The sequence below is a fragment of the Aricia agestis genome, chromosome 12, assembly GCF_905147365.1.
Source record: "Aricia agestis chromosome 12, ilAriAges1.1, whole genome shotgun sequence".
NCBI lineage: Eukaryota > Metazoa > Arthropoda > Insecta > Lepidoptera > Lycaenidae > Aricia > Aricia agestis.
In genome coordinates this window covers 13,163,104-13,177,161 of record NC_056417.1, presented here as the reverse complement: position 1 = coordinate 13,177,161, position 14,058 = coordinate 13,163,104, and the positions used below count along the sequence as shown (strand labels likewise).

The 14,058-nt window shown below is 39.7% G+C and overlaps 1 protein-coding gene across 1 annotated transcript; it reads right to left on the bottom strand.

Annotated features, from left to right (window-relative positions):
* Window positions 1-2,679: 2,679 nt before the first annotated feature.
* Window positions 2,680-13,372, bottom strand: LOC121732785 (myosin-16-like). The gene is made up of 19 exons (XM_042122761.1): window positions 13,204-13,372; window positions 12,373-12,479; window positions 11,769-11,904; window positions 11,393-11,479; window positions 10,521-10,653; window positions 9,666-9,823; window positions 9,009-9,122; window positions 7,967-8,097; window positions 7,586-7,728; window positions 7,396-7,496; window positions 7,118-7,300; window positions 6,747-6,992; window positions 6,300-6,468; window positions 5,894-6,102; window positions 5,643-5,762; window positions 5,475-5,570; window positions 5,164-5,367; window positions 3,997-4,155; window positions 2,680-3,030 (listed from the first exon to the last, which is right to left on the bottom strand). The coding sequence occupies exons 1-19, from the start codon at window positions 13,312-13,314 to the stop codon at window positions 2,710-2,712; spliced, it is 2,928 nt and encodes a 975-aa protein (XP_041978695.1). The 5' UTR covers window positions 13,315-13,372; the 3' UTR covers window positions 2,680-2,709.
* Between the last annotated feature and the right edge of the window lie 686 nt (window positions 13,373-14,058).

Below are 14,058 nucleotides of genomic sequence, written 5' to 3'. Positions count from 1 at the left end.
TTCTGCATATTAACGGAAGTTAACGAATCCGTTAATATTTTTAAAAGTTAACTTAAAAGTTAATCCGTTAATCCAAATGTTAACTTCGTTAATTAACGATTAACGGATTAACGAGTTAATGCCCAGCTATGCTTCTTACTGATGTAGTTGACGACGTCCTCGACTTCCATGGACCAGTGCAGGCGAGATATGTACAGGGGCGTTTAATAAAACTTAATACTTTGGCTGTAATTAATTTACAAACTCACCTCCGATAAAAATCTATTTCATCGAAATATAAGTATTAACTAGGATAATTATACATTTTATTTGAATAAATTGTTAGTAAATCTATATTAAAAATTCTTTAACCGAACAATTTTGTTTCTTAAAGTTTATTTCCAAAGATATTTAAAAAAAAAACATGAAAAATAGAGAAGATCCGCTCGAGTGACTACAGTTTTATGCTAAGCTAAAATGAATCTTATTACAATGCGTATACGCTTGGTCTTTGGTTGTGTGCAAAGTTATCGTTTTGGATTGAGATTAGTCCCCGCCTTAACATCAGAGTCCGATGCGTCGGACGGATGGACATGAAGTTTTTTATACAGATTATATTTTATTTTAGATTATAATTTATAGATATACAGATTGAATTTTCAGGATGACACGAGGCTCGACGCGTTTGCGAGTGGCAAGTGGCAACTTACCACGGCGGCGCAGCGCAAGAGGGGCAAACGCGCCGAGCTCCGTTAGGCTTCCTGAAAATACTTCCATAGGACTTCAATCTGTATATGTAAGGAAGTAAGGAGCAAAATCGTGTAAATAAAAAAATACTTTAACTGATTTAGTGCGGATGACACAACAGCCGTGTCGTATATGTTTTTAACGTGTGGCGTATGACACGTGTGCCGAGTCCTTTAAAAAACGATCATTATTCTTAATTTTCCACGTAGAGCATATTTAGGTATAATGTATATGCTTCGTTTCGTTATGTACTCGTACTTAGAAGCCCTGATATTGAACTTTGCAAGTATATCACATCCCTAGATGGACGGCAAATCAGGATAATGTGTGAGCTATGTCAATTTCGCAGTGCTGCACGGCGGACTGCAATGCAGGATAGTGAATGGGCCACTTAAGAAAAAAGGGATGACACTACGATGTTGCCACAATTTAATTTCTTCACTTCCTTGACGGACCATAACGAAACTCATTCGTGAGTAACGTTTCGTTACTCGGTAGTCGGTAGATAACTAGATACTGAACATGGCGCGCCTTTGAAGCATAAAGTTAATACTAGCTATTTGACCGAGCTTTGCTCGGTATTCGATAATACACGAATAAAATGACATTTTCTAAAAATGATTCCTAGCTAGATCGATTTATCGCCCCCGGAACCCCCTATATACTAAATTTCATGAAAATCGTTGGAGCCGATTCCGAGATTCCAATTATATAGATATGTACAAGAATTGCTCGTTTAAAGATATAAGATACCTAGAGGTATATTAACTTAATGCTTTGAAGCTCGCCTGGGCCGCCGGTTAAATACTAAACTACCTAAATAAAAAAAACCGGCCAAGTGCGAGTTGGACTCGCTCATAAAGGGTTCCGCAAAAGCAATAAGGTTTATTTTTATGAAATTAAAAGGTTTTTGATTTATTTTTAGATTTCAGTCGATTTAATGAAAGTTAAATTGAGATTTGCCATATTTTATGACGTATAAAAAAAACTATTTGCTAGATCTCATTCAAACCAATTTTCGTTGGTGGTTTTTATAGTAGGTATTATACATCATTTTTTTTTTTTAGAATTATCATGTCCCTACTTTAGAAGTTAGAGGGGGGGACACACACATTTTACCACTTTGGAAGTGTCTCTCTCGCAAACTGTTGAGGTCAGAAAAAAATGATGCTAGAAACCTCAATATGATTTTTGAAGACCTATCCATAGATACCACACACGCATAGGTTAGATGAAAAAAAAAACTACTTGCTAAATCTCGTTCAAACCAATTTTCGTTGGTAGTTTTTATAATAATGTACATCGTATATTTTTTTAGACTTATCATGCCCCTACTTTAGAAGTTAGAAGGGGGGGACACACATTTTACCACTTTGTAAGAGTCTCTCTTGCAAACTATTCTGGTTAGAAAAAAATAATATTAGGAACCTCAATATTATATTTTTTGAAGACCTATCCCCACACGCATAGGTTAGATCTCAAGATGATACCTAGTTTACAGACTACACTGACCTCCATTATACAATAATGGAGATCAGTGACAGACTACATCTACTTACCAAGTTTCAAAAGTATAGCTCTTATAGTTTCGGAGAAAAGTGGCTGTGACATACGGACTGACAGACAGACATACATGACGAGTCTATAAGGGTTCCGTTGCCGTTTGGCTACGGAACCCTAAAAAGTTTTTTGAAACCTACGTTTTAACTTATAATTTCCTAACTACATTTTTAACAGGAAATGTTAGTACTGTGGTTAGTACCTACTTATTTCCAAACACTTTCCAAATCGGTTTTAAACTTTTGCCTAGCTTGCTACTTATATTAATCTGTGCTTTTGACTACATTTGATTATTTCAAAATTCACAATACAAACGCCCAAGCTTGTTTAAAAACACAATTTATTTAAAAAAATACAAACATTCCTAAAAAAATTATAAATCTACTTTTAAAATTTTAAAGTTAACAAACGCAATAATATAAATTATTCAAGTTTTTCTGGAATATTCTCGTTGACGGCCTCGGAACTCGTCCAGGAACAGCTGCAATCTTCCACGAGTTTCGGCAAATCGTCTGGGCCGTGAATGTTCAGAGTATTAGAAATTGCCTCCATTTCGTCATTTAAATACGGATATTCCGACGCAAGAGTCTGTACAATTTCTCTGAACTGGTCATTGAACGCCGTAGCATGTTCGTACTCCGACAGCACTGCTGCTTTGGGTTTCTTGACGCGAATCACCTGCCGCCTGACGGCCGTTGACAGTTCGTTACCGAGACGTTGGCTGCGAACAACGCGTTCAAGCAGCTGAAAAAGAATTATTAAATGAATAATTTTCATTACAAAGAAGCCTTAACTATATTTAGATCACACCATAAAGTTAATATACCTAGCGGAATAGAGAAACAAAGGCCTGAGCAAGAGACTCACTATCAGTAACACTGCGTGGTAAAAAGAGACGTGTGATACATGACAGCAGCACTCTTTTTTTGACGTCCAGTCGGCACGTGCCGCACGTTGACAATTTAATCTCATAGAATTCATGTTCAATCATGCTTGTGTATGAGTATACGTACGCATATTTTTTACACAGATGAACCCCAATTTTGGTTACGTTTGACAGCTCGAGATTGTTGCTCTATTCCGCTAGGTATATTAACTTTATAGATCACACACGCAAATCCGTTGCCCCAAAAAGCCGTTTATCGCGCACGAACCGTACATTTTTCCGGTATAAAAAGTATCCTATGTCCTTTCCCGGGACTTAAAGTATCTCCGTACCTTTCAGCCACATCGGTTCAGTGGTTTAGACGTGAAGAGGTAACAGATAGACGGAAAAACGGACAGACAGTTACACTTTCGCATTTATAATATGTATTATTAGTAAGTATAAGACCTACAAGGACGTTTTTTTTTAATGAAATAAGGGGGCAAACGAGCAAACGGGTCACCTGATGGAAAGCAACTTCCGTCGCCCATGGACACTCGCAGCATCAGAAGAGCTGCAGGTGCGTTGCAGGTAATAGGGGAGGGTAGGGAAGCGAATAGGGGAGGGTAGGGAAGGGAATAGGGTAGGGGATTGGGCCTCCGGTAAACTTACTCACTCGGCGAAACACAGCGCGGCAAGCGCTGTTTCATGCCGGTTTTCCGTGAGCCCGTGGTATTTCTCCGGTCGAGCCGGCCCATTCGTGCCGAAGCATGGCTCTCCCACGTGTAAAACGTTTTGGCACATGGTATTGTTATGGGGGCGTGGAACATGCTAACACCAATTACCCATTGTTTCTGCTTGTCCGTCTCTCTGGTCTCCTTCATGAGCGACGCGACGTGCTCCTCCAGCTGCGCGTTGAGCGCACCGGTGTCCGCTATCTCCCGCTCCAGCCGCTCCTGCTCGCGCTCCAAATGCTCCATCCGCGCCTTCGCTTCAGCCAGATCCTGATATTAATAATATTTAAATAGGTATCTCGACCGGAGGTCCCGACCGATCGGAGGTCAAAGAACACGTATAAACTTTATTCGACACAAATGTAGAAATGCTCGTTATGTAAAAAAAAAATCATAGATTCTAGAACGCTTGGTTCTATCTAATATCATCGCAATCATTTTTCATTTTGTGCAACATATTGTGTGTGTAAAGCATCGTATGTCAAGATTAAAAGGCCACAGTGTTCTTACTACACAAAATGTTTGTCAAAAAAGATTCCTGTAAAAAATATACAGTGTGGCACTCGGAAACTGCCGCGGTGAAGCTATTGCATAGCATTTTTTATCAACTTATGCAATTACGTATAATTCGCACGCACACAAACACCGTGCTGAAGTCTGGCAACCCGCACCGATGTGCAGGTGGGAGTGGGGGGGATGTTAGGTTTTTTCGTTACTGAATTTCTTGATTCGGTCGCCGAGCTCAAAGCCCGAGATAAAAGCTATGCAATAGCTTAAGAGGATACACCAGGGGCTAGAGAAATGACAAAAAAGTACATGTAATATCTATAGCTGTCTCCCTTACCTCAAGCCTATACAGCAGAACGCGATAGAGACAACTGCAGAAAATCAACGATTCGTTGTCCCCCGATTCCTTCTCCAAAACTTAACCGATTTAAGTACTTTTTTCATTAAAGATTAAAGAAAGGCCTCAACTGTGTTCCTATGTTTTAGTTTTTTTGTATAATCTAGCCAAATCTGTTTTCTGTATGTTTGAACACAGCGGAAAATCTGGCCATTTTTTTGGGTTTTTGAACGTTCATATCTTATTTAATACTTAATTAAATTATGAAAAAAAAAGAAAACATAGGGGCATTGTATTAGTGGCCGTAGATGTTCAGAAAAAAAAATATAACTCTACTAGCATTATCCAGGGAGGAAACAGGGGACAACGTTTGTATGGAAAAAAGGGCGGTGTGGACTCTCTTAAAAGTAGATAGACACAATAAAAATACATACTTTAGTAACTCTCGCCACATCTGCCTTAGCCAGTCTCAGCTTGTGCTTGTAGGCAGCTTGCGGCGTCTGCGCGGAGCTCCCATACACCTTCTCCACCGCAGCTGCCGCTCTGCTTTTCTCTATGGCCGTCTCTCGTCGCGTCACGTACAGAGACAAGTCTTCCGCCAACTTCTCGCTGGTTTTACGGAGCTGGTCGCGGCGAACCTTGAGATTTTTTGGAAACATAATATATAAAGACATTTAAGATGGTACGTAAGTTACTACCGTTCTAACGCATTTAGTAAAAACTTCTGGTTAAAAAAGAATCTTACTTCCATTCTGTGTATCTCCGATTTCATCTGTCCTATTTCACCAGCTGATGACTTGGCGTCGGTGAGACTCTTCTTCAAATCCACTGCCATTACACTCTAGAAGGGAATTATTATATGAAATCTCAAGGTAATACATGTGTTTACTGTATAAATTAAATATTTTACTACCTTCCTTTGCCAGATGAGAGCCTCCCGTTGGACTCGATCGAGCTCCTGGGTGAGATTCATTTTTTCCTTCTCAAACTCTTCTATCTCTTCTTCCAATTTGATTATTTCCGATTCCGCCTCCTACATTAAAAACAGCCTATGTTAATATTTCATCGCAGATTATCAAAATAATTTCGAGTCATTTATGTTGTTGTGGGCACCTTCTTGGGTCTTGAACATTCTAGAGTAAAATCTAATACTTATCAATTCACCTTAAGGTTGGCGCTGTAGTTGTACGCCACGGCCTGCTGGTCCAACTGCGCGCTCTGGTGCGACTCGGCCGCGCTCTTTCTCTCCCGCTCTAACACCTCAAGTCTGCCGCGGAGTGAGCGCAACGTCCGATCCACGCGCTGCTTCTCCTCGATTATGTGCTCTTTTTCCGCTTGGGTCCTCATCAACTTCTGCTCGCAGATTGATATCTCTGCAAAGTTACATAGTTTAAAAAAGGGCCTTTAATCCTAAATATCTGAAAAAATTTATGGACAGAAAGTCTATTTTGGTTTTCATGCCAAGCATGCTGCCGTTCGTTTTTCTACACTTTAAATTCCCAACTTTGAAGAAAACAAAACAAATAGTTAGCTCCATAGAAAATGCTATAATACAAAACCACGACCGTACGCTTGTTGATGATGTTGAGGTTGGTGACGACCTCGTGGTGCTGCTGCGCCAGGCGCACCACGTGGCCCTGCAGCCGCAGCCACTCGTGCTGCAGGGTCTCCGCGCGCTCGCGCAACCCTCGGATCTGTTGCTCCAGCTCTGATATGCGACGCTCTTGGGGAGTCTTTAGCTGTTGGTCAAATATTATTTATATGACTTGAAAGTACAGGTATCGGATAATATTATAAAGCAATTGACTTGTTAAAACATATTTCTATCGGATTTTAAAGAATTACAAGAAATACACTCGTTAGATCCTGAAATGATTCTCTATTACAAGTTTGGGCTACTGTTTCATCCAAATCGTAGTTTACTTTTATGTTATGTTTCATTTGTGTGCTAAAACTAAAACCCTTGTGGCTTAAGTCTCAAATTATTCATATTCAGATACAAAAGTATGTTACTTACATCAAATATCTCTTTCAGGGCATTGTATTTTTTAGTTATTATATCGAGCTCTCTCTGTTTCTTTGCGAAGTCTATCATCTTCTGCTTATATTTTTCCTCCAGCTGATCGACTTCTTTCTCTCTTTCCTTCACTTGTGCTAGACTTACTTCAAGAGCCTCTTTATTTCTAGTCTGTCTATTCCTATACACTTCGATTTCTAGCATCAACTTAGCATGATTATTTTCCATTGTCATTAAAACTATTTCCTGAAAACGTAATCACTCCACATGATATATTCAACATAATTTTTTTCTTTATGTTCATTAATCATTAGTCATCAGTCATCACTCATCAAATAATTCATTTAAAAAAAATGGAAAGAAATGTTTACCTGTTTTCTTGACATTTCTCTCATTTTCTTGATACCATTTGCCATCGCCTCGACTGCTTTATCATTGAGAAGGCATTCCTGTAGATTCGTCAATATCTCGTTCTCCAACTGAAGCTTGATGTCGTTCTTCCGATCTATTTCTTTTTCTGTACTTTTCAATATGTTCGCCATAGTTTGATTCTCCTAAAATATTTTATTATGTCAAGAGAAAAGTTTTAGAATCACTGAATGTACAACTTTAATCAAGGCTATTTCTCTATTTTTTAAATCCAACTTACTGTTTTAATAAGTTGTTCATCCCTTTCTGTCATTCGGATGGCTTCTTGCAATTCTTGTATTTGAGTTTCCAAAGCAATTCTCTTCGTGTCTTCAACTTTGACTAAAACATAAAAGCATTCCCTTACTAAATCCTATCGATTTAAACTAGTATTAGTTTCATGTCAATGAACATAGTATCTCTCTACATACGCGTTTTCTCCACATGGCCGATGTCGTACATAGTCTTCTCATTCTTCATTGCTATCTCTTTCCCTTTCTGCATTTCTTCCATTACCAACTTCTTTGTTATTTCGAAGTTATTCAAAAGTGTACGGTAGTTTTCTTGCAGCGTTCTAAAACATTAGCCTCACTAATGAAAAATAATACAATTTAAGCCTACTTAAGCGGTACTTTCGCTTACCTAAGTTAAGACTTAAAAAGTGGGCTTGGCAGACTATAATAATAATAGAACTGTTTTATTTGTACTACTAATTTCTTATAGCTCTAACAGCCCGTCAACTGATATTGCTTGATGAAAGTGGGTCCTAAGTCCTAACTTCATTATTCATTTATTCCATTCTTTTTACTTACTTATAGTCATCTCTAACGGAATCGTAGACTTTATCCCTCTGCTTGATGTTCACTAGAACGGAGTTCCACAAGCTCATCAGACGACGCTTATCCAGTTCCAAGTCTTCCAGTTCTGCGGCGTATGCTGTCACCTAAAACATAAGCAATTGGTATTTGGTTGAACACAACATCTCAATATCAATTGAGTGATTAATCGACAGTGTTTATTAGAACCTACATAGAAATAAGCGATTTGTTTTAATGCATAATTTACTACTGTGGTGTTTGTATAGAACCTTTTTATAAGTTTACCTTTTTGATAAGTATTGTCTTTAAAATGTCAAGTTGTCATCGTCATTCGGCAAATAAATATTTTCTCTTCAGCATGTCCTAAGTGGTATTATTACTAAAATACGCATATATCTTAACTACCATTCTGCAATATTATATTATTTTTATCATATAACACGAATGCTAGTAGGATACGACCTTTTGAATGGTGTGACCTATAATACTACTATTATGACGTAAGCAACCACTAGCAACGGTGTCAGGAAAGCATTGCTATTGCGGGTGGCATGCGTAACACGTGAGGAATGAAATAACTGTCGCGAAACGCTCCTCCGAAAGGCAGCAATTTATTCAGATATTACTTTATACTGTTACGTGCTAGGATTCGAGGATTTGGAGAGAAAGACCTGGTGACTCTCTTGAAGACTTTATTAACACTGCACTAAACACTAGGTCACAACACTTAGCACTAAGTCCAAACACTAATCACTAGGTCCAATCACTAAGCACTATCACTGTCCTAGGTCGTAGCCAAGTCGCAGGTTTCACCGGTTCTAGAAGGTTCGAGTATGTACTTGCGCACCTGATGCCATCTAGTATTGAGTAGGGGATTTATGTTGCCTATGCTCTCTTGGTAAGCTTCGCTGGTTTGTCGCTAGATAGACCACGTGTCCGTATACCATGTACCGTAACAATACTTTATAGTTATTATCCAACTTTATGGCATTACGAGTAATACGACTTTATTTTAAAAAAATAAATACTACTTTACCTTGTCATTGACCTTCTCCATCTCTACGTTCTTGATTTCTAATTGCTTCTTGAATAGTTCGAGCTTCGACTCCAGCTTCCAAACTTCGTTGCTCAGCCCAAATATAAACATGTCCTGTTGAATTTAATTAAGAAGTTACTGTATTTTGATCCAAAGAAAAACTTAAATTATTTTCGCCCACTATTTTGACTTCACCGAGGCAATGTTTGTTCACAGAGTTCTAAATATAAAGTTAGGTATAATAGAAGCTGCTGACAAGCTTGTTCTCGATCCATACGGTAAGAGCCTGTCCGCACGGGCGTGGTGTCAGCGTTGCGTCGACGCAGCGCTGCCGTTTGACGCATAGCCGGCCACACGGACGCTGCATCATCGCAGCGTTATTACGAAGCAGTCTTAACGTCAACACCCCTTCTCGCTTCGTCTCGGGGGCTGCTGTCCATCATGTGTGCGTTGCGCGCTGCTGTCACGACTCACGACGCAGCGTGCCGTGTGAACACCTTGGTTATTTGTATGTAAAACAACGCAACGCCAGCGCTGCGTCAACGCAACGCGCCGTATAGACTGGCTCTGACGGAGTGGAACTACGTTGACTTGACCGCCCAGTTTTTAAAAACATGTCAGAACTAAAAATAGAGTCAGAGAAGAATACGAGCTCACCAGCTGCCGTTTCTCATCAGCCAGTTCCTTCTTCTCGATCCTCATCTTGTCGGAGACGCGCTGGCTGACTGCGAGCTGCGACTCTGTCTCCGAGCGCCACTCCTCCAGCTGTCTGCACAGTGCCGTCAGCGCCTCCAGCTCCTCGTTGGCTTCGCGTTCTGGAAAACGACCTCAGATATGAAGATCTCTCACAAGCTCAGAATGAAGTCTCCAAAATGTATAATTCGAGTCGAATTCGACAAAATATGCGACAACCATATTAAAGCTCTTATTTAGCGATGTTACTAGTTACTCTACCACCAGGTTTTTTTAGTTTATATTTAACTATTATTATGTATAAACCACAAAATTAGTCATATAAACAAATATAATATTACAAACACACGAAAATTTACAGAAATAATCAAGTAAAAAAATTATTTCATACAAAAGACATCAACGATCACACATTATGTACCTGTTAATACGTTATTATCAGGCACATAAAAATATAACCAGACGAGCATATAACCTCCTCCTTTTTGGAAGTCGATTAAAAACCCTGTTATTTTTGTACATTCTTCAGTGGAAAAAACTGAATATCTCCATTTATTTTCATGAATCAGTTCCAGAAGCGTAGCGTCACAGCGTGCCTTGGATAAAAAAATTGTTTTGGGGCCCCATAAATAGTAATAATAAATAATATTAAGCCTTTTTTATTTTTATGCACGTTGGGGCCCCGTAAAATGGACAAGACATACACGGCGGTATTTACGCCCCTGATCTGTGCAGCGGTTTGAGAGTAAAGACAGCAGATAGTCTTTCACATTTACATAATATAATAAATATAATAATTATAGTATAATAGACTTATACCAGCTATAATGTTCTGATCCAACTTCTCTTTGGCTCTCTTGTATCTCTCGTTAGCCTCTTTTGCTCTCTCCTCGGCCTTGACGCGCTCGGCAGTGTTCTTAGTCAACATTTCTTCGTACTCTTCTATTAATACCTATAACGTTAGAGTAACTTTAAAGTTATAAATTCATGGACATACCCAGGTATGGGGCAGGTCCATTTGAAGATTACATAAACGTCAATTTTCTTGGCAAGTGTGAATTAAAAACGTTACCTAAGTATCTACTCTGCGCCAAATGTTTTGTGTCATATCATAGTCAAACTAATTAATAAAAGTAAATTTTCATGTTTTTTAGTTTCAATCATAAAGTTAATATATACCTAGCGGAATAGAGAATCAAAAGCCTGAGCAAGCGAGATACATGTAAAATGAGGCGTGTGATACATGACAGCAGCACTCTTTTTTTGACGCCCAGTCGGCACGTGCCGCACGTTGACAATTTAATCTCATAGAATTCATGTTCAATCATGCTTGTGTAAGTGTATACGTACACATATTTTTCACACAGATGATAACCAATTTCGGTTACGTTGGACAGCTCGAGATTGTTGCTCTATTCCGCTAGGTATATTAACTTTATGGTTTCAATATACCAGTAACCAGACCGACTATCTTCTCGAAACAGGTATGAGTAACAAGCAGATCGCTTTAGATAGACTAAGGCCGGTATAAATAGTCAGTACTCAAGATGCATCTCGGTCTCAAGACACGATTCAGGCTCTGTGATTGGTTGGCTGTCAAAATTTGGAACAATCATAGAGCCGTACCGCGTCTTGAGACCGAGATGCATCTTGAGTACTGACTATTTATACCGGCCTAAGTATAGCCTTACCCTTTGCGCATTAGTATCATGGTCACTCTTGTAGATGGCTTCCAGGTCTTTGTCGTACTGTTCCTTGCTAAGACGAAGCTCTTCCTTCTGAAAAAAATATTAGGAAAATCTAAAATAATTGCTTGATCAACTTTTTTGAAAAATTTTGTCGAACAATTCCGAAGTTATAGGCTATTTTAGAAATCCTAAAGATAAATTCTTTTTTGCTAAGTGGCCTTATGAACGTATTTAAAACGAAAACACAAAGCGTTCTTAAGCGTTCTTATTTTTTAAGCAAGGCGCTAAGATTCTAAGACATATTATTGTCTCAGTTGCTGTTGAAAAGATTTAAAACCCCTGCCAAAAACGTTTGGAACTGGGTCAAAAGAAACCTCACCAAATTAAGTATCTCTTCTTCGGCTATAGCATTCTCCTTCTCCAAGAAGCTTCTCAGTGTGTCTTGGAAGCGGCTCATTAAAGGATGAGTGGCTTCAAGCACAGTTGGCATTTCGACTTCTTCCTTCTTGGGCGCTCTATAAAACGGAACCTATATAAATATACCTATTTTAATGGTTTCTTCACAATGTCACTTTTCGTAAACGTTGGCTATTCGTCACATTGCATAGTAAGTAACAAATAGCTTATATCATCCGAAAATTCCGTCTCTGTCTTTCGACATAAAGTAGCAGCGACAAATTATGATCTCTGTCCATCTGCGCCTTTGTCTTGCAGTCGGTGGAAATGAAGACAAAGATAAGGTATTAATAACAACATGTCCCGACAAGACTCTCTAGCAGGGCGATTCACCATTTCTCGAACTCTGATTCGGGAACTTACCGTGCCGTCATTGGTCAATGCGTAGCACGGCGAGTGTCTATTGGATGTAGCGCGATAAAGTTTCCGAATCCTAGTTGAATTGCGCATTGTGGATCAAAGCCTAGGTCCGTCGTTTACCTATTAAGAAAATTCTTCAATACTACATAGTTCTAGTAGGATCTTACTCATCAACAGTCCTCCAGATGGCCTGGTTTGGACACTTGGTGACGTCACAGCCGCAACACTCGCACTGCTCAACTGAAGCATCAGCACCGTTGGAATCTTTCTTGTCCTGTACAAATTTTCAACGTTTTGAGGACAATAAAGGTAAATAGAGTAAGTTTGGTAACAGTAAGCTCGGAAGTAGAGTAAGTTTAGGAGCAGTGTAGGTTTGAAAACAGGGTAAGCACGGAAACAGGGTAAGTACGAAACAGGGTAAGTTCGGAAACAGGGTTAGTTCGAAAACGGGTAAGTTCGGAAATATGAGCTTGGAAGCAATGTAGGTTCGTAACAGATTAAGCATGAATTTATTAATAATATAATATTAAAATACTTAGGTGGTACAAAAACAAAATTGTCAAGTTCAAATGAATCCAAATATGAAGCTTCTTCACTCGCTCCATTTTCAGGAATCTCTACAGTGTCCACAGTTACTGCGATATTAGTGATGGGATGGGTGATGGCAGTGATGATGATGATGACATAGCTGGCATACAGCTGCTGATGATGATCTGTCAAGCAGGCGCGGTCGCAGCATGAAATTTGGGGGGGGGGGGTCACTCAGTAGTCACTACACTATTTTTTTTATCTGCGCCCTCGGACGCGTTCTGGGTTCACAGCAGCTGTCCAAGATCGGACGAAGTGGTGGTTAGGGGATAGCTAGAAATTTCCTTTAATATTTAGAAAGATTTTGAGATTTTTCAATTATTTTACCTTACATTTGCGGGGGGGAGGGGTCATGTCCCCTGTGACCCCCCCCCCCTTCGGACCGCGCCTGCTGTCAAGTGTCAACTTACCGAGCTACCGTCATAGAAGATGCAGGTCTCATCATGGACCACTACTTCGGCGTCTCGCGAGCAGCTGCACTCGAGGTCCTCTGAGCAATAGGACGGTGGTGGCGCAGACATTGTTAATTAACAGTCAAATATTTATTTAGTAATAAATTAATGATTATCAAAAAATAAATACAAGTAACGAGATAGTTTGACAAAGATTAAGCCATAGACAATTTAATACATGGATTAAACAATGTTCGTTGCTATGACAATGGTAGAGAGAGATACAGGGGCTACGGGCTACGCCATAAACCTATAAATGGGCTACGCCCCTGTATCTCTCTCTACCATTGTCATAGACATTACCATAAACTTATAATGCATATAAGTTTATGGTAGCTACCGTCCCAAGGTCGTGGCCCAACGTGCGTATGCAAAAATGAATAGAAACTTTCCTAATATTAATTTTTGAATTTATTTTATGAAATAAGGGGGCAAACGAGCAAACGGGTCACCTAATGGAAAGCAACTTCCGTCGCCCATGGATACTCGCAGCATCAGAAGAGCTGCAGATGCGTTGCCGGCCTTTTAAGAGGGAATAGTACCCTACTCCCCTAGTAGTATAGGGGAGGGTAGGGAAGGGAACAGGGGAGAGTAGGGAAGGAAATATGGGAGGGTAGTCAAAGGAAAAGGGTAGGGGACTGGGCCTCCGGTAAACTCACTCACTCGGCGAAACACAGCGCAAGTTGTTTCACGCCGGTTTTCTGTGAGCCCGTGGTATTTCTCCGGTCGAACCGGCCCATTTGTGCCGAAGCATGGCTCTCCCACGTCAAAAATGAAAAAGTTAAAAAAGCAATAATTCCTTTGAAATGTTAG

What these genes read in the sequence shown, in the direction of transcription:
- LOC121732785 (XM_042122761.1), bottom strand. Translation starts at nt 13,314, where the DNA reads ATGTCTGCGCCACCACCGTCCTATTGCTCAGAGGACCTCGAGTGCAGC. An exon ending in CTCTCATCTGGCAAAGGAAG is followed by an intron (nt 5,571 to 5,642) that starts GTAGTAAAATAT and finishes ATTCCCTTCTAG; the next exon opens with AGTGTAATGGCAGTGGATTT. An exon ending in CGGACAAGCAGAAACAATGG is followed by an intron (nt 3,031 to 3,996) that starts GTAATTGGTGTT and finishes ATTCTTTTTCAG; the next exon opens with CTGCTTGAACGCGTTGTTCG.